This window comes from Mobula hypostoma, chromosome 20 (genome assembly GCF_963921235.1).
Source record: "Mobula hypostoma chromosome 20, sMobHyp1.1, whole genome shotgun sequence".
Lineage (NCBI taxonomy): Eukaryota > Metazoa > Chordata > Chondrichthyes > Myliobatiformes > Myliobatidae > Mobula > Mobula hypostoma.
The window spans coordinates 42,491,714-42,519,017 of record NC_086116.1 but is presented as its reverse complement, the minus strand read 5'-3'; the positions used below and the strand labels follow the sequence as shown (position 1 = coordinate 42,519,017).

Below are 27,304 nucleotides of genomic sequence, written 5' to 3'. Positions count from 1 at the left end.
TTCTGTTCATTTTTTTTATTTCAACATCTCCACTTTTAGAGATAATTTTCATTCAATGATTGGTAGTGCATTTGATAATAGGAAGGGCGGTTTACAGTTAAAGACCAATATTGATTTAACGGTAAAGATGGAGAGGGAATTGGCAAATGGAATATAACCCTGGAAATTGTGAGGCCTTTTTTGTTTTGGATGACTAATAAGCTGGAAAATATATAATAAATGCCAGAACCTTAAGAAAAATGGAATAACAAAAGGATTTTCATATCGCAGAAAGCTGCAGGTTAAGAACACATGTGGAATACATGTGCAGATCTGGTCACCTATTCTGAGCAAATATAGCAATGAGATTGAAAGAGTACAGAAAAAATTTTCAAGGATGTTGCCGTGACTTGAGTTATTAGGGGAAGGTTGAACAGGTTATGAATTTATTCCCTGTAGTGTAAGAGAATGAGGGGAGATTTGATAGAGATACACAGAATTATGAGGGGTAAAGATGGGATTACTACAAACAGGCTTTGTGCCCTCAGAGACTAGAATTAGAGGACATAGGTTAAGGGTGATAGGAAAAATATTAAAGGGGAGCCTGAAGAGGGACGTCTTCACTCAGAGGGTGGTATGTGTGTAAAATGAGTTGCCAGCAAAAGTGATGGATGTGGTTTTGATTGCAACACTTAAGAGAAGTTTGGACAAGTACATAGATGGGAGGGGTATGGAAGGCTATGGTCCAGGTGTGAGTCAATGTAACTAGGTAGAATAATGGTTCAGCATGGACTAGATGGGCCAAAAGCTCTCCTTCTGTACTGTAGTGCTCTATTATTGTATGACAAAGAATATAAGAGCAGGGAGATGTGGTACAACGATATAAATCATTAGTTAGGCTACAATCGGAGTACCAGTTGTCCCAGGATAATAAACAGGTTCTGTTCTTGTGGTTGTACTGAAATCTATTTTGTCCATGAGTCAGGAAATACACATCACTCAATATGGGAATGATACCTCTATGTATTGTAATGAACAACATTAAAAGCATATCAGACTGATATGAAAGAACAATTACCAAAAGTAAAGAGAGTGGAGGAACACACATCAAAGTTGCTGGTGAACGCAGCAGGCCAGGCAGCATCTATAGGAAGAGACGCAGTCGACGTTTCAGGCCAAGACCCTTCGTCAGGACTAACTGAAGGAAGAGTGAGTAAGAGATTTGAAAGTGGGAGGGGGAGGGGGAGATCCAAAATGATAGGAGAAGACAGGAGGGGGGGGGGATGGAGCCGAGAGCTGGACAGGTGATTGGCAAAGGGGATACGAGAGGATCATGGGACAGGAGGTCCGGGAAGAAAGACGGGGGGGGGGGGGTGACCCAGAGGATGGGCAAGAGGTATATTCAGAGGGACAGAGGGAGAAAAAGGAGAGTGAGAGAAAGAATGTGTGCATAAAAAAGAGTAACAGATGGGGTACGAGGGGGAGGTGGGGCCTAGCGGAAGTTAGAGAAGTCAATGTTCATGCCATCAGGTTGGAGGCTGCTAGGCCCCACCTCCCCCTCGTACCCCATCTGTTACTCTTTTTTATGCACACATTCTTTCTCTCACTCTCCTTTTTCTCCCTCTGTCCCTCTGAATATACCTCTTGCCCATCCTCTGGGTCACCCCCCCCCGTCTTTCTTCCCGGACCTCCTGTCCCATGATCCTCTCGTATCCCCTTCTGCCTATCACCTGTCCAGCTCTCGGCTCCATCCCTCCCCCTCCTGTCTTCTCCTATCATTTTGGATCTCCCCCTCCCCCTCCCACTTTCAAATCTCTTACTCACTCTTCCTTCAGTTAGTCCTGACGAAGGGTCTCGGCCTGAAACGTCGACTGCGCCTCTTCCTATAGATGCTGCCTGGCCTGCTGCGTTCACCAGCAACTTTGATGTGTGTTGCTTGAATTTCCAGCATCTGCAGAATTCCTGTTGAGAGTGGAGGAAACTAGTTCTGCCATTCGGAGGAACAACTGTCTTTAATAATATCATGGGACCTCATCAGCATATAGGAGTGTCCGCAAGTCAAGTGTTTCTTAAGCCAAGGGCAGCCTGTGCTATGTGCAGTTCTCACCACCACACCATAGGAAGAATACAATGGTATTGGAAAGGATAGAGAGAGGATTCACCTAGAGATAATGGAGAGAGTACAGAGAGGGTTCACTAGGAGGTAGTGGACTGAGTACAGAGAGGATTCATCAGGAGATATTGCAGAGGGTACAGAGAGGATTCACCAGGAGGTATTGAAGAGGGTACAGAGAGGATTCATCAGGACGTTTCCTGAGTCTTCCAGCTATGAGCAGAGACAGGATAGGCTGGTTTGTGTTCTTTGGAATAGAGGAGGCAAAATTATCAGGTAAACATGAGGAAATCTGCAGATGCTGGAAATTCAAGCAACACACATAAAAAATGCTGGTGAACGCAGCAGGCCAGGCAGCATCTATAAGACGAGGTACAGTCGACATTTCGGGCTGAGACCCTTCGTCAGGACTAACTGAAAGAAGAGAGAGAAAGAGATTTGAAAGTGGGAGGTGGAGGGGGAGATCTGAAATAATAGGAAAAGTCAGGAGCAGGGAGGGATGCAGCTAAGAGCTGGAAAGTTGATTGGCAAAAGGGATACGAGGCTGGAGAAGGGAGAGGATCATGGGATGGGAGGCCTAGGGAGAAAGAAAGGGGAGGGGAGCCCAGAGGATGGGCAAGGAGTTATAGTGAGAGGGACAGAGGGAGAAAAAAGAGAGAAAAAATAATAATAATAAATAAGGGATGGGGTATGAACGGAAGTTAGAGAAGTCGATGTTCATGCCATCAGGCTAGAGGCTACCCAGACGGAATATAAGGTGTTGTTCCTCCAACCTGAGTGTGGCTTCATCTTGACAGTAGAGGAGGCCGTGGATAGACATGCCAGAATGGGAATGGGAGGTGGAATTAAAATGTGTGGCCACTGGGAGATCCTGCTTTCTCTGGCAGACAGAGCGTAGGTGTTCAGGTGTACAGTTAGGATAAATAGAGGAAAAACATCCCCTTGGAGGGGTGTCTATGACCCAAAGGCATAGATTTAACAGAAGGGAGAGAAGATATAGAAGGGACTTGAGGAAGAATTATTTACCTTGATGATGTTTGAGGAGGTGGTGGAGGCAGGTAGTCTCACATTGAAAAAACATTTAGATGAGCATTTGACTTTGACTTTGATAGTAAGTTTACTTTGATAATAAATTCATGTTGGCTTTGACTTTGAGACAACGTGATATGCAAAGCTCCAGGCTGAGGGCTTGGAAAAAGAATTGGTATGGATAGGGTACTTGAGGGCCAGTGGTGGTGAAATGCCTTCCTCCGTGAGTCTATGAGAACTGTGGGAATCTGAAGCCAATTACAATGCAAACTCTAATGTATTTTTGACGTATTCTTCATTTTTCACAATTAGACTGTTGAAGCCATGGCAACCATCCTGGATGATCTGCGTCCTCAGGACCAATTCACCATCATCGACTTCAACCACAACATCCGGTTTTGGAGTCAATACCTGGTTCCAGCCACACCTGTCCAGATTGCAGAGGCCAAAAAATACATTGAGAATATCCAGCCCAATGGTGGTGGGTACCTTGAGGATGTGTACGGAAAGCACGAAGTGACTCACTGCTAGTCTCAGGATTCAACTTCAGCCAAAGGATATAGACCCAATCTGCTCTTAGAAAAGGGAAACTAAACATGCAGCATTTGCAAGATTTAGAAGACTAGAGTTTGAACTTGCTTTCTGTGCCACTAACAGGCATCACTAAAGTGGTCATTTAAAAATCATTGACAAATATGTGTATAATCTCAGGCACTTCGAGCAGTGAGGTTACCAAACTTGATTAACAGGAGAGTTATTTTATAGTCTCTTTTCCGCAATTGTTGCTGTTGGAACTATATACAGTCAATAACTGGACTCTCTGACGGTGGTGTCTGAAAAGAGGATGCTGTCCAAGTTGCATGCCATCTTGGACAATGTCTCCCATCCACTACATAATGGACTGGTTGGGCACAGGAGTACATTCAGTCAGAGACTCATTCCACCGAGATGCAACACAGAGCGTCATAGGAAGTCATTCCTGCCTGTGGCCATCAAACTTTACAACTCCTTCCTTGGAGGGTCAGACACCCTGAGCCAATAGGCTGGTCCTGGACTTATTTCCTGGCATAATTTACATATTACTATTTAATTATTTATGGTGCAACTGTAACGAAAACCAATTTCCCCCGGGATCAATAAAGTATGACTATGACTAAATAAGCATATCAGAATCAGGTTTGTTATCACTGATAATGCGTATCTTGTGGAATTTGTTGCTTTGTGGCAGCAGTGCAGTGCAAGACATACAATTACCGTGTTACAAAAAATAAATAAATAGTGGAAAAGAGGAATAACAAAGTAGTTTTCATAGAGTCACTTTTTGCACTGTATTTATTTGTGTAACTTATGGTAACTTTTATGTTGCATATTGTACTGCTGCTGCAAAACAACAAATTTCACTCCATGTATCAGAAGTGACATGATGAGTTACAGAAAAAAGCTTGGTGAGCCCTTGACTGTCCGCACTCAGAAACATTGGAACCTAATCTGTGAGCAATTCAGAAATGATATTAAGCAACTTAATAAAACAATAGATAGAATCAATTCAATTGTACCTCTACTGAACAGGCAGATGCTGCACTTTAATCTAGATAAGGAGATTGCTGTCATATTGAAAAACTATGATATGTTAACTGAAGCAAACAAAGCCACGTCAGAGATTATTGGAAAATCAACTGAGGAAAATAGTACAAAAAACACCTTATTGAATTGGATCAAACATTTGCTGAAATATAATCAGAGGAAGTAGTGAAAGCCGGTAACTTTAATGACCAGAATGTTAATTTATTCATTTAATTATTTTTTTTTTAAATTTGCAGCATAGGAGCACATTACTTGGAGAAGGCCGTTCACTCAGATTATGGCATATTTTTAGTTCAATGCCAGTTTATCCACAGCTTCTCCATGTCACATGATGCCTTTACCTGTCTAAGATCTACAAACCGCTGTCAATTTTAATCTTGTTACTTCAAATTATCGTTTTGAGCAGAAAGAGGATCACAGAAAGGTCAGCACAATATTGTGGGCCAAAGGGCCTGTACTGTGCTGTACGGCTCTAGGCTAAATCTATGTCAATGATAATAGACCTGATTCTGATATGTTTATTTATTGGCTGTATATAGATCCAACAGCTACACCAGTAGAGTAGAGATTATAACATATTTCTCCTGCTAACCATGTTTGGTAACCTCACTGTGAGATTAATTTACATGTAACTATTTTCTATCTATTCCCTATTTTAAGAGAAATTGTAAGACCATTAGACATAGGAGCAGAATTAGGCCATTTGGCTAATTGAGTATGCTCCGCCATTCGATCTTGACTGATCATTTTATCCCCTCCTCAGCTCCACTCCCCAGCCTTCTCCCCGTAACCTGTGATGCCGTGTCCAATCAAGAACCTATCAAGCTCTGCCTTAAACATGCCCATCGACGTGGCCTCCACAGCTGCCTGTGGTAATAAACTCCACAAATTCACTACCCTCTGGCTAAAGAAATTTCTCCATAGCTCTGTTTTAAATGGACACCCCTCTATCCTGAGGCTGTGCCCTCTTGTCCTGGACTCCTCCACCATGGGAAACATCCTATCCACATTTGAAAAGTATTATCCTACTTAAACAGGGAGAACTTTTGAAATGCTGTTGGCCCCACTTTAAATTAGCTCTCCTTTGAAACAATAATCTGCTCTGACTCATATTCCACTACCACTTCCATCTCATTGGCTGAGATGGTTTTGTCATTAAATATCAGTGTTTATCTTTCAGTTTTTCTACACCAGAAATCTCTGTCCATTTACATTTCTTTCTTTTTTAAAGATCTGCAGATAATGACTCTATTCCAGCCCTTTATTCAAATAGCCATTATTCAATTGTGAACCCTGGAAATGATGATAACTACTCCAATTATGTAGGAACCACAACTGAATCTGCTCCTAAGCTCATCTTCTAGCTATACATACAAACCAATGGGAGCAAAATGCCAATTAATTCAGAAACCTGAGGCTTGTTATTCTTCTTTCAAAGAGCTGAGATCGGCTGCTTGGACAACAACACAGCTGAGCCCAAAATAACTTCTACTTACTGGATAACCCCACTGAATCATTCAGAGAGCATTTCTTGTTTATATTTTCCATATTATTGTCTCTAAAAGTGGTTTCCAATGTTTTTTTAAATAGCCGAATCATTTTTGGCATTGTTCATGGTGATTAGTTTCAAACATTATTCTATATAAGCAGATAGATTAAAAAGATCTCATTGTATTAATCTGCCACGAAGATAGATCTATGCATAATTTACCATGTTATTATGACAAAATCTAATTAATAGATTTAGAGGATTTTTTAACTGTTGACAACATTGCTGAGCACGGTATGTAGATGGCAGAAGATTCAAAGATGGTATTACCTTTGAATACCATAATCATATATTCTCTTGCTAGAGGTGGGGCTTTGTCTAATACATGTGTGGTGTAAATCTATTTGTATCACAGCCACTGAAAGAAGGGAAAATAGGCTTTCAGACAATTAACTTAAAAGTAAAGAACTAATGCACCAATTAACCTGCAACTTACTCCACTGATTGTCATTTCAAGAGTTTTAAATATATGTTTTCTTTTATTTGAGTTGTTGACTGAGTAGTTGGGCAAATGGAGTTTATATCAGGCCAAAGTATCAAAAGGCAGATAATTAATAAGGTTCCCCATGGAAGGCTCATTTGGAAAATCAGGAGGCATTGTATCGGGAAAACTTGGCTATGTGGTTACAGAATTAGCTAGCCCACAGAAGGCAGAAGGTGGAAGCAGACGGAGTGTTTTCTGTCTGGATGTTGGTGGCCTATGTGAATCTCTTCTGGGATCCATGCTGTTTGTGATTTTGATAACTCGGATGAGAAATTGGAAGGGTGGGTTAGCAAGTTTCCAGATTAAATAAAGGTTGGTGGTGTTGTGTAGATTGTGTAGAAGGTTCTCGTAGCTGGGACATTGACAGAATGCAGAGCTGGTCTGAGAAGTTCAATCCAGAAAATTGTGAAGTTAAACTCTTTGGAAAGTTGAACTTCAAGGCAGACTACATGGTTAATGGCAGGAATTCTTAGCAGTGTGAAGGAACAGAGGGAGGGATCTTGGGGCCCACATCCATAGATTCCTCAAAGGCGTATGGTATGTTCAAACATACAAGACCCAAAGGAGCAACACCCACTCAAAGTGCTGGAGGAACTCAGCAGGTCAGGCAGCATCGACAGAGAGGAATAAACAGTCAATGTTTTGGGCTGAGACCCTTCATCAGGACTAGAAAGGAAAGAGGCAAAAGTCAGAATAAGAAGGTGGAGGGTAGGAAGGGATTACAAGTTGGTAGATGATAGGCGAGAGTAGGTGACAGGGAAGGTAGGTGGATGGGTGGGTGAGGAAAGGGGGATGATGTAAGCAGCTGGGAGGTGATACATGGAAGAGGTAAAGGGCTGACAAGAAAGAAATCTATTAGGACTGAGTCTAGGTGAGCACATGATTGATGTTTCAGAGAGCAGCAGGAAGTTTGACAGGGTAGATGTTGAGATGTTTCCACCAGTGAAAGAGTCAGGAACAAGGGAGGGAATATGGCCAGAAGATAAGAGACTGGCAGTTAAAACTGAAGTATGTAGCAATTTCTTCTCTTGTAGGATGGTAAGTCTCTGGAATTCTCTGCCCCCGAGGGTGGTGGAGACCAGATCATCAGATATATTTAAGGGGAGGGGGGGTAGACAAGTATTAAGTAAATGAGGGTGATGAAAATCTGACAGAGAAGAGTTGTTGAGGCCAGCAGAGATCGTCCATTGAATAGTAGAGCAGGCTTTAGGGACCAGGTAGCACACACCTGCACTTAGTTTCTTGTGTTCCTATTCACCAAACTTTTTTGTTTTAAATCAGGAACAAACATCAATGAAGCAATCCTCTCAGCCATTCAGATATTAACCCACGCTGATATCCATGGCCAGCTGGATCCGCGATCTGTATCACTCATCATTATGGTTTCAGATGGAGATCCCACTGTGGGTGAGTATACTTATTACACAAAAAATACCTAATAATCAAATTGAAAAGTGTCCAGACCACAGAAGCAAATACTTTGGCCCTAAATTCTTTAGCAGCTTTTATACACCACATCTTGTCCCATCTTATCCATAACAGGGCATGTGACAATAAGATTTAGGAATAGACTTCATCAAGTCTTCCCTGCCATTCAATCATTGTTTTCTTTTTAAACTCTATTCTGCCACTTTATCCCCATAACCTTTAGCCTTTCCAATTAAGAACCTATGAATCTTTGCCTTAAATACACCCAATGATTTGGCCTCCGTAGCCACATATGGCAATGAATTCCACAGATTTACTACTTTCACTGCTTCCTGGCTAAAGAAATTCTTCCTCGTCTCAGTTTTAAAGGCACATCCCTTTATTCTGAGACTGTGCTCTCAGATTGTAGATTCAAAGTACATTTAGCTATCAAAGTATGTATGCAGTATACACCCCTGAGATATGTCTTCTCTATGGACAGCACAAAACAAAGAAAACCATGGAACCCATTCAAAGAAAAAGATATCAAAAAAATTGTGCAAATGGCAAAAAGGAGCAAAGAACACAAAAAATAAAACACAAATGGAAACATCCTTTCCACGTCCACTCTATCCAGAACTTGTAGTATCCAGTAGGTTTAAATGACATCCCTCCTCATCCTTTGAATCCATTGAGTACAGAACCAGAGGCATCAAATGCTCCTCCTACATCAAGTGTTTCATTTCTATGAACCCCCTCTGGACCCTCTCCAATGCCAGCACATCTTTTTTCAGATAAAAGGCCAAAAACTGCTCACAATACTCTAAATACAGTCCGACCAACGCCTTATAAAGCCTCAGCATTACATCCTTGCTTTTATATGTGGCCTGGGGAAAAGTACACACTCAGGACAACAAATACTTTTTTCAGGTTTTAATTCCTTTATCTGTTTTAGAAGCTTAAGTGCCAGAAGAGGGTCGCAAAACAAAGGGAATGAATTTACAACCAGTTCTTGCCATTACTATCTTAGTTTAACTTTCGATCCACACCCTCGTGTATGGACAGAATTGCCTATGCAGTATAAAAATACCAGAACTAATACGGACTAATACGGTAGTGGCAATTCTGAAGGAACACAATACAAACAACATTAGAATCTCCCCAACCCTGTATCTTATACATAGCAATGAATAATGTAAGCGAATACATCTCATCTAAGATGTCTACTACTTTTTAGTACACACGTGCTGAACTTCTGAACAGAGACTAAACATTCACGCTACGCAGTTACATGCACAATCAGTCCTGATACAATAAAGTTAGACAAAAGGTACACCTTGGCACAACTTTTACAAGGTATTGCCTGGTAGTTAAATTACAGGAAGACTGACCTACTTGGCTAATGAGGAACTTGGCCCAAGCCACGCAATCCAGCGTCGATGCCTTTACTCGTGAAAATCTAAAGCATCCACATGTAAAACATGTCAAATTACCGATATTCTCAATTCGCCAACAAGCATAAATGAATTCACATGGATATCGTCAATTAATGCTCACCTTTCCTCACCATGCCCAGACTCAGGGAGGAACTCAATTCCAATGCCCTAACAGCACCTTCAGCAGAAACAAAATGGTCTCCCCATTATCTCGCACATGCGTAATGACATCACCATCTCCATTAAAGGCACAGACAACTATTCTAGCATTACTCAGATGGATGCCTAAGTACACTTTTAACGATACTGAATAAGATCCGACGGTCACCCAGTTACATATATTCTAATCCTCTTGAAACTAATATAACATTTACCTTCCTTACTACCCACTCAGTCTGCAAGTTAACCTTTAGCAACTTCTGAACGAGCAATTCCAAGTCCCTTCACATCTCCAATATTTGAATTATCTCCTCCATTTAGAAAACAGTTTACAACTTTATTCTTCCTGCTAAAGCACATAACCTGACACCTCCCTAATTTGTCACTTCCTTGCCCGCTCTCCCAAACAGTACTTCTTGTGCAAGCATGTACTTTTTGTTGGATATATGCCGGCGTAATTAATGCAACACTCCAGGAATGTGAGTGGGCCTGTGAAAACGTAAGAGGAGTAGGATGCAGACTCCAATCCTTTGTGCCTGTTCAGCCATTCTTCAAAACTATGCCTGACCTTCAACCTGATTGGCATTTTCCTGCACTCCCCCGAATTTAATGATCCACTTAATGTCCAGAATTTTAAATGGACTCAATGAGCGACCTCACATCATAGCCATCTGAGATAGCAAGTTCCAGTCTGCTGAGGGAAGAGCTTTTTCCTTCTTCTCCTTCTTCTTCAAAATGGCCCATGCTCCTATTCTAAGACTGTCACCCAGTTTCAGAAATATTCTCTCTCTCATTCACTCTCACTCTCTTTCAATCTCTCTCACTATCACTCTTAATCTCACTCTTTCTCTCTCTCTGCCTCTTTCTCTCTCTCTTTTCCTTTCTTCCTCTCACTCTCTTTCTTTCTCTCTCTCACTCCCTCTCTCATTCACTCTCTCTCTCACTCTCTCACTCCCTCTCTCTCTTTCACTCCCTCTCCCTCACTCACTATCTCTCTCTCACTCACTCTCATGTTGAATGTCTATCAATAATATCAATCAACACAATAAACAGATTGGGTTTTTGTTGTATGGGCAGGGTTTGTAAATCACTTTCTACATTTGAACAAGAAACACAAAGTCTGGAGGAACTCAGTTACTCAGGCAGCATTTGTGGAGAGGAATAAACAGATGGCTTCAGGCCAAAAACCCTTCATCAGGACTCGATAGGTAGGAGGAAGAAGCCAGAATAAGAAGGTTGGTGGTGGGGAAGGAATACAAGCTGGCAGGTGAGAGGTGAAACCAGGTGAGGGGGAAGATGGATGGAGGAGGGGAGATGAAGTAAGAAGCTGAGATGTGATAGGTGGAAGAGGTAAAGGGCTGAAGAAGAAGGAATCTAATAGGAGGGGAGAGTAGACTGTCGGAGAATGGAAAAGAGGAGGGGAACCAAAAGAGGTGATTGCCAGATGAGGAGAAAAGAAGGGGTAAGGGGGAACCAGAATGGTGAATGGAAAAAGAGAGAATGGGGTGTGGGGAGAAATTACCTGAAAGTAGAGAAATCGTATTCACACTGTCAGGTTGGAGGTTACCCAGATGGAATATGAGGTGTTGCTCCTCCACCCTGAGAGTGGCCTCATTGTGGCAGTAAAGGAGAACATGGACTGAAGAGAAGTAGAATTAAAATGTGTGGCTACTGGGAAAGGCTCCCTTTTGTGATGGATGGAGTGAAAGGACTTGATAAAGCAGTCCCTCAATCTACATTGGGTCTCACCAGAAGCATCAGATACAGTAAACAACTGCAAACACTGTCCCATTGAATGATATACCATTAAGCTGATGTGCTTGAGAGTCAGCAGGAAGTTTCACAGTGCAGTGCCCAATAGTCAGATTTATAATACATTCACAAAGTACAAAATCAGGCTCATTAAACATCTATCTATCTATCATTAAACATCTATCTATTGCCCTCTGTCCCTCTCAGTATAACTCCTTGCCCATCCTCTGGGCTCCCCTCCCCCTTTCTTTCTCCCTAGGCCTCCCATCCCATGATCCTCTCCCTTCTCCAGTCTCCCTCTGTCCCTCCCACTTTCAAATCTCTTACTAGCTCTTCCTTCAGTTAGTCCTGACGAAGGGTCTCGGCCCGAAACGTCGACTGTACCTCTTCCTAGAGATGCTGCCTGGCCTGCTGCGTTCGCCAACATTTTTTATGTGTGTTGCTTATCTAACTTAATCCATTCTATTTTATTATTCTTCCTTCATTCCCATCAATTCCCTCCAGATTCTACCACTCACCTAAACACCAGAGGAAATTTACGGTGGCCAATTTACATATCAACTAACACATCTTAACTGGTGTGCCAGAGCACGTTGTTGAAGCAGTTACAATAACAATGTAAACAAACACTTGTACAGGTCCCTGAATAGGAAGGGTTAGGGGCATATGGGCCAAATGCCATCAGATAGGACTAGGGAGCTGCACTAAAAGGCCTGTTTCCATGCAGTCTTACTCAATGAAACCAGAGCAAGTCACAGGAAGAAAGTACAAACTCCACCCTTGGTCAGGATTGAACCTGAGTCACTGAAGATGTAAGCCTGCAATTGACTAGCTCGGTCCCCCTGTTGCCTCCAGAGATATTTTCCTTTACATTCACTACATAAAAAAGAATTGTGTGAGGTAGAACTATGTTTCTTTAATGTGAAGGTGAAATTAAACTGAGTACCATCCAGAAGAACGTCAGGAGACACATGCAAGAAAATTTCTCCCTCTTCTGCCTCGGAATTGGCTTTGACGTGGACTATGACTTCTTGGAGAGGATTGCCCTCGAAAACCGAGGGGAAGCTCGGCGCATCCAGGCAAATGTCAATGCATCCAGCCAACTGAAGGTAATAATCCTACTAGTAACAGTTCAGCTTTCTCTTCAGCTTCTCCGTTCCCTGTTGTGAGCCCAATTAGAAAAATTACATTGACTCTCACCCTCTCCCTTCATGGACAGATGGTGAGAGGGGTGCACATATTGCTTACTTTCTTGTGGGCAGTTCCATCCCTGATTGACCTCAAAATGAGATGCCCACTAGCCCACTTCAGAAAACAATTAAAAGTCAACCACTTTGAATGTGGACGCACTTATACACATACACTCAGTGGCCATTTTATTAAGTGCTTTCCTGTCAACTTAAACTGTCTGGCCATTCTCCTCTGACCTCTCTCATTAACAAGGCATTTTCACCCACAGATCTGCTGCTCACTGAACGTTGTTTTTGTTCAGTTTTTTGCACCAGTATCTACAATCTCTAGAGATTGTTCTGCCTGAAAAATCCCAGGAGATTAGCAGTTTCTGAGTTACTCAAACCATCCCGTCTGGCTCCAACAGTCATGCCATGGTCAAAGTCACTTGGATCACATTTCTTCCCAACTCTGATATCTGTTATGAGCAACACTGAACCTCTTAACCATGTCCGCGTGTTTTTAAGCATTGAGTTACTACCACACAATTGGCTGGTTAGATATTTGCATTAATGAGCAGGTGTACAGGTGTACCCAATAAAGAGGCCACTGAGAGTATTCCCCATTCCTGACAGACCTCAAACTGAACTGAGTTGCCTACTGGTCTGCTTCAGAAAACAATTAAAAGTCAACCACTTTGTATGTAGACATATATTTATGCATAGGTTAAGGATGGCAAATAACCTTCTGTGAAAGCATTCAGGAGACCTGTGAGTTTACATGAGTATCTATGGCTTCATAGTGACCATATCAGATTAGGGTTTTCTTTCCAGATTTGTTTAGTCAGCAATGGGCTTCGAAATGTTTCAGATCAATGGTCCAGATCTTTGCTTATTAGTCCAATAACTGAATCACTCTGCTAACATAGTCCTCTTTAATGTAATAAATTATAAATTATATTCATTCCCCCTAATTAGATTCATAATATACAGCAGCACATGTTTTATTAATATAATTTTATTGGAGAAATTGATGAAAAGATTAATAAGTTTAACTCTCAAGATTTTCAGAAGAGGTATGCACAAAATGCTTCAGGAAATCTGCAGGTCAGACAGCATCTATGGAGGGGAATAACCAGACTGATGAGTCCTGATGAAGGGTCTCAGCCTGAACCATCAACTGTTTATTCCCATCCATAGATGCTGCCAGACCTGTGGAGTTCCTGAAGCATTTTGTGTATTGCTCTGGATTTCCAACGTCTACAGAATCCTGTATGATTTTGAAGAGGGATGCAGGCAAGAATTGGGTTATTCGGACTTGCATGGACAAGAATTGGGTTATTTGGACTTGATTTCCATTGTTTCATTGGGGCAGAATGCCACACTCTACCGTCTCCCCCTCCACAGTCAAAAGGCCAAACCCATTTATACCTGAACAGGTCTTATTGAGTCATGGAGTCATAGAGCACTATGGCACAGAAACAGGTCCTTTGGCCCATCTAGTCCATGCTAAACATTATTCTGCCTAGTCCCAATGACCTGCACCTAGACCACAGCTCTCCATTCCCTTCCCATCCATGTACTTATCCAAATTTCACTTAATTTTTGAAATCCAACCTGCATCTACCATTTCCACTGGCAGCTGGTTCCACACTCTCACCACCCTTTGCGTGAAGAAATTCCCCTTCATGTTCCCCTTAAACATAAGGGACCATTCAGTGGTCTTATAAAAGTGGGATAGAGACTGTCCTTGAGCCTGATGATGTGTGCTTTTGTATCTTCTGCTTGGTGGGAGAGCGAGTGGGTGAGATCTTTGATGTTGACTGCCTCCATGGAGAGGAGGCTGGTTTTTGTGATGTACTGAGCGGCATCCACAACCCGCTGCAGTTTTTTTTACAGTCTCGGGTTGTGGATGGTTCCAAGGGGCACTCAGTAATCCACTTTTCCATGGAAATATCACCTTGAAATCAGTGCTTCCAAAAAGCTGCCATTTGTCACAGAGAAATGAATTAACACCGCACGATAATACTGCACTCCGGTTTAGGTGCAAGTTATCTGGCTGTGATTCTCATTGTCAATGACAGGATTTCTATGAGGAGGTCGCCACTCCACTGTTGAGGCAGATTGAGATGCACTACGGTGGTGAAAACGTAACCGATGTGACACAAAAGACCTTTGACAAGTACTTCAGTGGCTCTGAACTAATTATTGCAGGAAGACTGACAAACAAGGATCCTTCAATCTTACAAAGCCTGGTGACAGCAAACTCAGTAAGTATATTAAACAGTGTGTTGATCTTAATACAATGTCTGCTGTTTGTGAAAAAAGATACACTTAATGAAACGAGTAATAATATTGAATGTGTTATAATAATTACTCATCAGTTCTTAAGTTCAAAACTCTTCCGTACCATTTAGCTGCAGTTACAATCAACCAGCACCAGGATCCTCTGACTGATGGACCACTGCTGTTTCTCTGGTCATTTCAAATACTCCCTTGTGTAGATGCATTAACTCGATAAAGGGGTCTGGATCAGGTATCTTCTAATCCATTTTACTAATCCGTCCACTGGGGCAAAATTTTACATACTCAGCCATTAGATTGCAAGCCATTACTTCCTACAAGGCAAAGCCCAATAGTATGAATGGCAGTGATGCTTCACGACCAGGAGAACTCAATGGCTTCTGTGCCCGCTTTGAAAGGGAGAACACAACTACAGCTGTGAAGATCTCTGCTGCACCTGATGACCCTGTGATCTGTCTCAGAAGCTGATGATAGGATGTATTTAAAGAGAGTGAACCCTCACAAGGCGGAAAGCCCCGACGGAATACCTGGTAAGGCTCTGGAAACCTGTGCCAGCCAACTGGCGGGAGTATTCAAGGGCATTTTCAACATCTCACTGCTACCAGCGGAAGTTCCCATTTACTTCAAAATGGCAACAATTATACCAGTGCCTAAGAAGAATAATGTGAACTGCCTTAATGACTATCGCCCAGTGGCACTCACATCTGCAGTGATGAAATGCTTTGAGAGGTTGGTCGTGACTAGACTGAACTTCTGCCTCAGCAAGGAGCTGGACCCATTGCAAGTTGCCTATCACCACAATAGGTCAACGGCAGATGCAATCTCAATTGCTCTCCACACGGCTTTAGACCACCTGGACAACACAAGCACGTATGTCAGGATGCTGTTCATCGACTATAACTCAGCATTTAATACCATCATTCCCACAATCCTGATTGAGAAGTTACAGAACTCGGACATCTGTACCTCCTTCTGCAATTGGATCCTTGACTTCCTAACCGGAAGACCACAATCTGTGCAGATTGGTGATAGTATCTCCTCCTTGCTGACGATCAACACTGGTGCCCCTTAGGGGTGTGTGCTTAGCCCACTGCTCTACTCTCTCTATATCCATGACTGTGTGGCTAAGCATAGCCCAAATACCATCTATAAATTTGCTGATGATACAGCCATTGATGGTAGAATCTCAGGTGGTAACAAGAGGGCATAAAGGAGCAAGATATGCCAACTAGTGGAGTGGTGTCGCAGGAACAGCCTTGCACTCAATGTCAGTAAGATGAAAGAGCTGATTGTGCACTATAGGAAGGGCAAGACGAGGGAACATATACCAATCCTCATAGAGGGATCAGAAGTGGAGAGAGTGAGCAGTTTCAAGCTCCTGGGTGTCAAGATCTCTGAGGACCTAACCTGGTCCCAACATATCGATGCAGCTATAAAGAAGGCAAGACAGCGACTATACTTCATTAGGAGTTTGAAGAGAATTGGTATGTCAACAAAAACACTCAAAAACTTCTATAGATGTGCTGTGGAGAGCATTCTGACAGGCTGCATTACTTTCTGGCATGGGGTGGGGGGCTACTGCACAGGACCAAAAGAAGCTGCAGAGGGTCATAAATTTAGTCGGCTCTATCTTGGGTACAAAGTACCCAGGATATGTTCAAGGAGCGGTGTCTCAGAAAGGCAGCATCCATTATTAAGGACCCCCAGCACCCAGGGCATGCCCTTTTCTTGCTGTTACCATCAGGAAGGAGGTACAGAAGCCTGAAGGCACACACTCAGCGATTCAGGAACAGCTTCTTCCCCTCTGCTATCCGATTCCTAAATAGACATTGAACTTGTGAACACTACCTCACTTTTTAAATACATATTATTTCTATTTTTGCATGATTTTTAATCTATTCAACATATGTATAGTGTAATTGATTTACTTTTTTTTCTTCTATACCATGTATTGCATTGAACTGCTGCTGCTAAGTTAACAAATTTCACAACACATGTTGGTGATAATAAACCTGATTCTGATTCTGACTGGACATGAATCGTAATCAGATCTGTTTCTATCATCTGCCTGTAGTTAGTTGAAGATGAAACTAAGTTCAGTAAGCGGGGCTCAATTGTCTTCATGATTATTTAATAGGAAAGGGGATAATACCTGAGTATGCTCTCCATCGATCTTGAATTTGCCTTTGAATGGAGTTCATAATTCAAGAGTTTTGAGTGAATATAGGTTAAGACAACATGATCCAATCACTCCACTTAGCTGGTCAAGATAAAGGTTTAAAGACTCCTTTGTGTGGAGTTCCATGAAGATGTTTGTATTGCAGACATGTAAACCCACAAATAACAAATCAGTTTTGATTAAGGAAATATAGAATGAGAGGGGTTCACTAATTCTGAGTGCACTATAAACATAACCTACGGACTCACTTTCAAGGACTCTACAACTCGTTCTCAGTATTTATTGACTGATTATTTATTTATTATTATGAAGATTTGTTTTTATTTGTATTTACATGGATTGTCTTCTTTTTCTCATTGGTTGCTTGCCAGTTCCTGTGTGCAGATTTTCATTGATTCTATTGTGTTTCATTGTTCTACTGTGAATGCCAGCAAGAAGATGAATCTCAGGCTTGTGTGTGCTAACAATGTACGTACACTGATAATTTGAACTTTGAACTTTAAATGCATTGTGTGTTTCTAGTGGAATCCTGTTCCCCATCACTGACAATTTCCTTATCGCAAAGCAACTTCAGATGGATTTATGTGAAAACTAATTCATGGAAATTGGTAATTGAGATATAAATGTAAAAGATGATAAGAGGCATAAATAGAGTGGGTAGCCAGTGCCTTTTTCCCAGGGCAGAAATGGCTAATATAAGAGGACATTCTTCTAATTGGAGGAAAGTATAGGGGGACGTCAGAGGTAGGTTTTGTTAACACAGTGTGGTGGGTGCATTGAACACACTATCAGTGGTAGTAGTAGAGGCAGATACATTTGGGATATTTAAGAGACTCTTAGGTACTTGGCTGAAGAAAATTGGGGGGCTATGGGGAGAGAAGCGTTAAGTTGATTATGGAATAAGTTAAAACATCAGCACAACATTGTGAGCTGAAGGGTTTGTACTGCGCCGTACTGTCCTATGAAATTGAAAGCAAATATTTAGACTTAACAGTGTGTTGTCAGCTTGCTAGATCTGCTAGTTAAGAAGGCATTTGGAGTGCTTGCCTCTATTAGTCGAGGCACTGAGTTCCAAAGTCCGGAAATTATGTTACAGCTTTATTATCTCTATCCAGGTGCATTTCAGTTCCAGTCTCTCCAATATAGGAAGGATGTCAAGGTTGTGGAGAGGGTGCAGAAGAGGTTTACCAGGATGCTGCCTGAATTAGAGGGCATATGCTATAATGAGAGGTTGCATCCATGGAAGGGAATAAATAGTAGATGTTTCTGGCTGAGAGCTTTCATCAGGACTGGAATGAAAGGAGAATAAGAAGGTGAGGGGAGGGGAAGGAGTATAAACTGGCAGGTGATAAGTGAAGCCAGGCAAGAGGGAAGGTGTGTGGGCAGGTTAGGGTTAATTTTGCAGGTCACGCAGCATCTGTGGAGGGAAATGGATAGTCAGTGTTTTGGGTCGAGACCCTTCATCAAGTTAACTGTCTATTTCCCTCCACAGATGCAACTTAAACAGCTGAGTTCCTCCAGATTGTTGTGTGCTTCTCCAGATTCACGAATATGCACTTTCTCCAATGTCTCCATGAGAATTTTATTTCAATCAGTGAAATCGCCTCTCATTATCCTAAACTTGAGTGGATCAGCCGGGTCTGCTTACTCTCAGGACAATTTTCGCACCAGTCAGTCTGGTGAACCTTTATTGCATACTCTCTAACACAATGTCCCAGGTGAAACCTTACCAGAGCCCCATAGAATTCCAATTATCTTTAATCCCTTTAATCTTGAACTAAAATCCTCTTCAACAAACTGTTTGCCATCTATATTACATGCTGTAAAACATGTAGCTTCTGGTAATGAGTCTAGTAATACCCAGGTCTCTCTGAACAGCAACATGTTTCAGTTTCACATCATACAAAAAAAAGCCTCCAGGTTTATACTTTCTCTACTAAAGTTAACATAAATCAAAGTCAATGTAAATTTATTAACGAAGTACATATGTGTCATCATATACTAACTTGAGATTAACTACTAAAGTGGATGACTTCACAAATATTTCTCAATGTATTCCACCAGCAATGCCCTGGCAACTTTACACAGCCAGTCTAAATCTCTCTGCGTCCTCCTGAGAACTCACACTTCCATCCAGTTTCATATAATCAGCACTGTTAGATCCAATACCCTCGTCTAAAGACATGGTTCGCGAACGTCTGGGGTCCCAAAGCCTATCGCTATGGTACCACATCAGTCACAGCCTCTCGGAGCGAAAGAGATCCAATTATTCCTACTTCTTGATGTACAGAGGGATCTTGGGATGCAAGTCCATCGTTCCCTGAAAGTGGCATCCCAAGGGTAGAGGCTGGTAAAGAAGACGTCCAGCATCTTTGTCTTCAGCAGTTGGGGTGATGAATATAAAGATCAGGGAGTCATGAATAATACTTAGGTTAGGTCAATTTTGTAGTATTGCATGAAGTTCAGGCTGCCACATGGCAGGAAGGATGTTGGTGGTCTGGAGAAGGTGCAGAAGAGATCCACCAGGACATTGCCTGGACTAGAAAGGATTCACCATAAGGAGAGGTTAGACAAACCTGGGTTGTGTCTCTGGGGCATCAGAGGCTGAGAGCTGATCTGATACAAGTACTGCATGTAAGAGGAACACACACAAGGTGCTGGAGGAACTTACCAGCTCAGGCAGCATCTATGAATAGAAACAAACTGTCCACATTTCAGGCCGAGACCCTTCATCAGAACTTTGAGACTTTCAGATCTTGACCCAAAACATAGACAGTTTATTCCTCTGCATAGATGCTGCCTGACCTGCTGAGTTGCTCCAGCATTTTCTATGTGTTCTTCAAGATTTACGATATCTTCAAAATCTTTTGTGTTTACTTCAAGTTCAAGTTTATTGTTATTTAACCTACACATGTATACAGCTAAATAAAACATTCCTCCAGGTCTAAGGTGCAAAATACAGTATATACAGTACAGTAACACACAGCACATATAGTCACAAAACAATATTAGCACAAGTCCCTGGGTGACATGGCCTGATTGATAATGCATGGGATGTTGCCCTCAGCGGCATTTTCACAAGAACAAGAACAATTTAAGAGGCATTTCGGCAGATGGTTGAACAGGCAGGTAATGGACGGATATAAACGGTGTACAGACAGACGTGCAGTTTAAAACAGCATCATGTTCGGCGCAGACATGGAGAGCTGAAGGTCCTGTTCTTATGCTGTATTGTTGAGTGTTCTATTCTTGTTTTCTGCCCATCACCCATTCAATATGTTATCTCCAATCCAAAGCGACAAAAGGCCCAACCATTAGCCAGAACCGCCACTTACAGTATTCGTGCCCACACTGCTCCAGCATACATACATCCCGGATTGGCCTCCAGAGCCATTTGAGGACACACCAGTTGACAACGTTTAGGAGAACAACATACTTGACTCGAGTAATCGTGCTACTATCTATAATCCTAGGTGCCCTCATTTTATTGAATGACACTTTCCATGGCGCCTTATCAAATGCTTCCTATATTTCCATTGGTTTACCTTATCTATTCACAAAAAAAGTGGGGAATGAGATTGTTCAGGGAGTCAGCATAGGTTTGATGGGCTGAATAGCCTCCTTCACTGACGTGAGGACATATGGATCTTAACAGTCTAACCAAACAGGTTTCAATAGAAGGTTTCAGTGAAATTCAGAGGAAAAAAGACAGGAATTGAAATACTAGTAAGTCTAATAATAAGAAACAAAGGATTAAGAAATACAATTAATCCTAATGGGATGAATGAGAGGTGGGGCTTAACAGCAGTGATCAGTCAACCCTACGAGGTGAATTCAATTTATAAATGCTTAATTGTGAATTGGAAGAGGATGCCAAGTTGATGATGAACAGCAGAATATTACTCTGAGACTGACTACAATCACTCAGTGTCCACTTTATTGGTACAGGTGTGGAAGCTGCCGTGGTCTTCTGCTGCTGTAGCCCATCCTCATCAAGGTTTGATGTGTTGTGTGGTCAGAGGTGTTCTTCTGTACACAACTGTTGTAACGCATGGTTATTGGTGCTGCTGTTACTTTCCAGTCAGCTTGAACCAGTCTGTCCATTCTCCTCCGACTTCTCTTGTTAACAAGGTGTTTTTGCCCACAGAACTGCTGCTCACTGGGTGTCTTTTTTTTGTTTTTAACACCATTCTCTGTAAACATTAAAAACTGCTGTGCATGAAAATCCCAGATGATCAGCAGTTTCTGAAATACTCAAACCACCCTGTCTGGCACCAATAATCATTCCATAGTCAAGGTCACTTAGATCACATTTCTTCCCCATTGTGATGTTTGGTCTGAACAACAACTGAACCTTTTGAACATGCCTGCAAGTGATCAGTAAAGGCACAGGTAGACAACAATAAGAAAGTTAACTGGTTTTGATAAGAAGCTCCTGCAGCTGACTGTTTACTTTTAAATTTCAGATTTATAGCCCTCACAATATTTAGCTTTAATCAAGAAGTTGGAAACAATAATCCCCAGCACAAAACACTAGTGGTCTTGTGCTTGATGTTCTTCCCGGGAAGCTGTAACACACCTGAGAATCGCTGCACAGTGTGTCACAGATTGTATGGAAATATCTTCATCTTGCTCCACACCTAGTAATCACATGCTAAATGTCTAAATTCAAGCTATTTCTGTGTTTATGAAATTTCTTTTAATGGAGCTTCTTTCCAATTTAAAACAAATTAGTTTAATTTTTATCATTAGCTTTCCATTGTGTTGAAATAGAGGATTTCAGAGAATGAATACAGTGAACTGAATACATATTAAAGTGGGAATAGTCGAACTGACTGACATTCAATTCTAGATGCCTCTCTTCTGTCCCTTTTGCATGAAGCAAAGCTATAAATAAGTAGAATGGGCTCTTTCAGAGGATGGTTCACTTAGCAGTTAACTATTCAATGTAGCAGAGAAGAAGGAAATGCCTCAGAATTTGTGCTCTGTGCCCACTAATAGGATGAACTAATAAACAAGGTTTTGGGCCTGCTCCAGGCTGCTCCAGGATTCAGATCTGAGGACTCAATTTTGGTTCAGAATGTTGTTGTTTGCTTCAATCAACTGAAGTACAACTGATTCATTGAAATAAATCCAACACAGAACTGTACAGGCTGTTTGACCCACGATGTTGTGTCAATCTTTTATCTACTCTCAGATCGATCTGTCTCTTCCCTTCCACATAGTCCTTCCTCTCTTTTTCTATTACCCATGTGCCTTTCTAAGAGCTTCTTAAATGTCCCTAATATATCTGCCTCTAGCACCATCCCTGGAAGTGTATTCCACACACCCACTGCTCTCTGTGTAAAACAACATAGTGCTGACACTCTCCCTGTACATTCCTCCAAGCACCTTAAAACTTTGCTCCTTGCCTTAGCCATTTCTGCCCTTATAAAAAGTCTCTGGCTGTCCACTTGATCAAATCCTCTTATCATGTTGTCCACCTCTATCAGTTACCTCTGATCCTCCTCAGCTCCAAAGAGAAAAGCCCTAGCTTGCTCAACCTACCCTCACAAGAAATGCTCTGTAATCCAGGCAGCATCCTGGTAAGTGTTCTCTGCACCCTTTCTAAAACTTCCACGTCCTTCCTGTACTGAAGGATATTCCAAGTGTGGCCTAACCAAGGTTTTATAGAGGTGCAGTTCTTGAACTCAATCCCTCAAGCAAATGTTTGGTTTAATATTTGATTATAGACTTGATTAGATTAACTTAATCCGGGCAAAGGGCCCCAGAATGAAGTAAGATTCTTCAAATTTTCAGTGGTTTTAAAAGCATAATGAGACAACCTCTAAAACATCAGGAATGATTCAGTAACATGCTCTTGTGACCTCTTGTGGAATGGGATGGGAGCAGGACATGGGCCAATTCTGGAGAATAAGCCAAAAACAAGATTAACACACAATTCTATATTTTATGTATTCTCTTCTTTTTCAGGCAAACAGTGACCTACGTTTGGAGGTGGAGTCCCCAACAGATGAGCTTGACAAAATCCTGGCTAAACACCAATATGTTCTTCCTCATTTTACAAAGCAACTTTGGGCCTTCCTTACTATTCAACAGCTGCTTGCTGACAGGTTATCTCATAATTTTGGTTTCTACTTTTTGCTTCATTCTTCTCTCTGTCCATCTACTTCCTCTTCTCTTCTGAAACCATTTGTTATGCTGGGGCCCTGGCAGTGATGGTGGCAGGTTGGGACCTTGTCTTAGTACAATGCTGGGTTAGATGGGGGAAGGGGAAGACCATAGACATGGCCAATTTTGATTTGTCAGACATTCTGTGGAGAACAGTACCTGGATCAAGATGATAACAGGAGTGAGAAATTCCAACTAATTTATCTCACACAGAGTCAAAGTTGAGTTCATTGTCATATGTACAAGTACACGTATGACCAGGTGCAATGAAATAATTATTTGCAGCAGTAGCCCAGGCACATAGAATCAGTTAAGCAAATCACAAGAAAAACATACAATTTCATTTATTTTTAAACTTTATTTGGAGACACAGTTGGAACAGGCCTACAGGCCAAACAAACCACATGGCCAAGTTACCCACATATTTAAACCTATCCTAATCATAGGACAATTTACACTGACCAATTAACCTACTAATCCGTAGCTAGTCTTTGGGATGTGGGAGGAAACCAGAGCACCCTGAGGAAACCCATGCACTCACAGGAAGGCTATACAAACTCTTACAGAGGACGATAGAATTGAAATCTGAACTCAGTTTGCAAAGAAAAAACATTTCAGGATGTATATTGTATACATTTCTCTGACATTAAATTTGACCTTTGAACCTTTGAACCAATAACCCAAATTGCAATATCGTCACACTAACTGCCGTACTACAGTGACACACCAATTAAACATAAATTATATACTTTTTTTTAACATGAAAGATCGTAATTAGAACAAAAACAGCACCAAGTCTATTTTAGTGCAAAGAGATCACAGTGATGGTATAAGACCATAAGATCACACGACGTTCAAGCAGAATTAGGCCATTTGGTCCATCAAGTCTATATAAACACAAGAGATTCTGCTGATGCTGGAAATCCTGAGCGATACACACAAATACTGGAGGTACTCAGCAGGTCAGGCAGCATCTACAGAGAGGTATAAACAAATTGATGTTTCAGGCTGAGACCCTTCATCAGGACAAAGCAACTTTTGGCTACCTTCCTGTTCACTATTATCAGTATCTAACAATGTTAGTTTCTATAAACTGCAGTGATTAGGGTAGTTGAAGATAAGTAGACATTCTTGGATCTAGTGGTGTAGGACTTCAGACTTCTGTACCTCCTGCCCAACAGTAGGTATGAGCAGGTGGCACGGCCCAAATGGTGGGGGTCTTTGATGATGGATAGTGCCTTCTTGAGGCAGCATCTTCTGTAGATCATAACCAGTGATGTGGAGGGATGTCCCATGATGTGTTGTGATGAGTCCTCTACTATCTACAGCTTCTTACATAAGAGCATAAGAAATAGGAAAAGGTGTAGGCCATCTGGCCCATCAAACCTGACCCACAACTCAATAATTGGTTTGCCCGTGGACTCATCTCCACCTACCTGCCTTTTCCCCATAACACTTAATACCCCTGCCATGCAAAAATCTATCTAATTGTGTCTTAAGTATATTTAATGAGGTAGCCCCTACTGCTTCCCTGGGCTGAGGTGATTCTGGGCAGTACCAATTCACTACTCTCTGGGAAACCTCCAACTCTCTCACATCCTCGTCAACTCCCTTTTAGTTCTTTGTCACTTATCTGTGCTAAGGGGTACATTACGGCAGCCAGTTATTCTACCAGCACATCGGGGGAGAACATGCAAACTCCCCACAGTCAGCACCTGAGGTCAGGATCAAGCCCAGGTCCCAGAGGTGTGAGGTTGCAGTACTGGACACCATCAGTCTCCTCTGCATTGGTGAGATGTGATGGAAATTGGGAGACCGCTTTGTCAAGCACCTTTGTTCTCTCTGCAACAAGCAGGGCACTATTTTATTTCCACTCCCCACTTTCATTCCGACAAGTTGGTCTATGGCCCCCTCTACTGCCACTGTTAGGCCACTCTCTGGTTGGAGGAGCAACACTTCATATTCCATCTGGGTAGCCTGATGGTATGAACATCGATTTCACTGATTTCTCCCCCCTCCCCATTCTCTCCATTTCCATTCCCCCATCTTGCCCCTTCTCTTTTCCTGACTTACCTATCACCTCCCTCTGGCTCTCCTCCTCTTTCCCTTCCTCCCCACTCTCCTCTTCTGTCAGATTCCTTCTTCTTCAGACCTTTATCTTTTCTATCTATCACCCAGTTTCTCACTTCATCACCCTCCCCACCCATGCACCTCCCCCCTCACCTAGTCTCACTTATCACCTTCCAGCTTATACTCCTTCCTCTCTTCCCACCTTCTTATTTTGGCTTCTTCCCCCTTCCTTTCCAATTCTGATGAAGAGTCTCGGCCTGAAGCGTCAACCATAGATGCTGCCTGGTCTGCTGAGTTCCTCCTGTATTTTGTCTTTGTTAGTCTGGATTTCCAGCATCTTTAGAATCTCTTGAATTTATCATAGAGAGATAGATACTTTATTGATCCAAAAGGAATTTACAGTGTCACAGTAGCATTACAGGTACACAGATTTACTAATATACAGATGTTAGAAGAGAAGTAAGAAAGAATAAAGAATAAGTTACCTCAGTCTAACAGGAGGGGGGGTCATCACTTCCCTGGCTATAGGTTGACTCATTATAGAGTCTAATGACTGAAGGTAAGAATGACCTCATATGGCGCCCCTCGGAGCAGCACAATTGTCTTAGTCTAATTCTAAAAGTGCTCCTCTGTTCAGCCAAAGTGGCATGCAGAGGGTAAGGAACATTGAATTTTCCATAGGGTCCTCTATTCTATGGCATCACCCATGTTGATGCCATTGTCCTAGTACACCACTGCATAGAAGATTGTACTGGCAACAACAGACTGGTAGAACATGTGAAGGAGCAGCCTGCAAACTCCAAACGACCTCAGTCTCCTCAAGAAGTAAAGGCGACTCTGGCCCTCCTTTGTTGAAGCTCCACTCAAGTCTGTCATCCAGGTGCAGCCCCAGGCACTTGTAGGTCCTCACTGCATCCTCATCCTCGCCATCACTAGTAACAGGGAGCGATGCCGGCTTAGATGTCCTAAAGCCCTTCACTATCTCCTTTGTCTTACTGATGCTGAGCTGCAGATGATTCAGCTTGCACCGTTTGAAAAAGTCCTCCACCAGGGTCCTGTATTCATCCTCCCATCCTCCCCTCAAACACCCAACTATTGCTGAGTCATCAGAGAGTTTCTGCAGATGACATGACTCAGTGTTGTATCTAAAGCATGAGGTATACAGGGTAAACAGGAAGGGAGCCAATACAGTCCCCTGTGGGGCCCCAGTGCTGCTCATAGCCATGTCTGACACACAGCTCTGAAGCCGCACAAACTGTGGTCTGCCAGTCAGGTAGTCCATTATCCAGAATACAATGGAGGTGTCAACCTGCATTGAGCGAAGCTTTTACCCCAGTAGTGTGGGCTGTATGGTATTGAAGGCACATGAGAAATCAAAAAACATGATCCTCACAGTGCTGTCCTGCTTATCCAAATAGGAGTAGGCTCGGTTCAGCAGGTAGATAACAGCATCGTCGACTCCAGTGTGCTCCTGGGAGGCAAACTGCAGTGGATCAAGTGCTAGCCTGACCAGGGGTCGGAGATGAGCCAGGCCCAGTCTCTCTACGGTCTTCATGATGTGTGAGGTCAGGGCCACTGGACGGCAGTCATTGAAACTTTTGGTTGGCCCTCCTTGGGTACTGCGACTACACATGATGTTTTCCACATGATAGGGACCCTTTCCTGGCTGAGATTCAGATTGAAAATGCACTGGAGAACTACGCACAGCCATTCAGAACACTCCTTCAGGGCCTTGCGGTTCACAGCATCCGGTCCCAATGCTTTGCCATGTGTGAGTTTCCCCAGAGCCCTTCTCACCTGCTCAGTCATGATGAGCCAAAGATCGGTCCGGCAAGTTTTAAACAGATTGACTACTTAGTGACAATGCTGTGGTTAGTCAGTGGGAATCAGAATCGGAATCAGGTTTATTATCACTGATG

General features: G+C 42.3%; 1 protein-coding gene across 1 annotated transcript in view; it reads left to right on the top strand.

The window, feature by feature from the left end:
• The window catches only part of itih2 (inter-alpha-trypsin inhibitor heavy chain 2), a 106,012-nt gene that overhangs the window by 57,087 nt on the left and 21,621 nt on the right, over positions 1–27,304 (top strand). Inside the window, exons 10-14 of the mRNA XM_063072734.1 lie at positions 3,434–3,602; positions 8,020–8,145; positions 12,420–12,601; positions 14,746–14,931; positions 23,118–23,257. Coding sequence (XP_062928804.1) covers positions 3,434–3,602; positions 8,020–8,145; positions 12,420–12,601; positions 14,746–14,931; positions 23,118–23,257 — 803 coding nt within the window. The remainder of the gene's footprint in view (positions 1–3,433; positions 3,603–8,019; positions 8,146–12,419; positions 12,602–14,745; positions 14,932–23,117; positions 23,258–27,304) is intronic.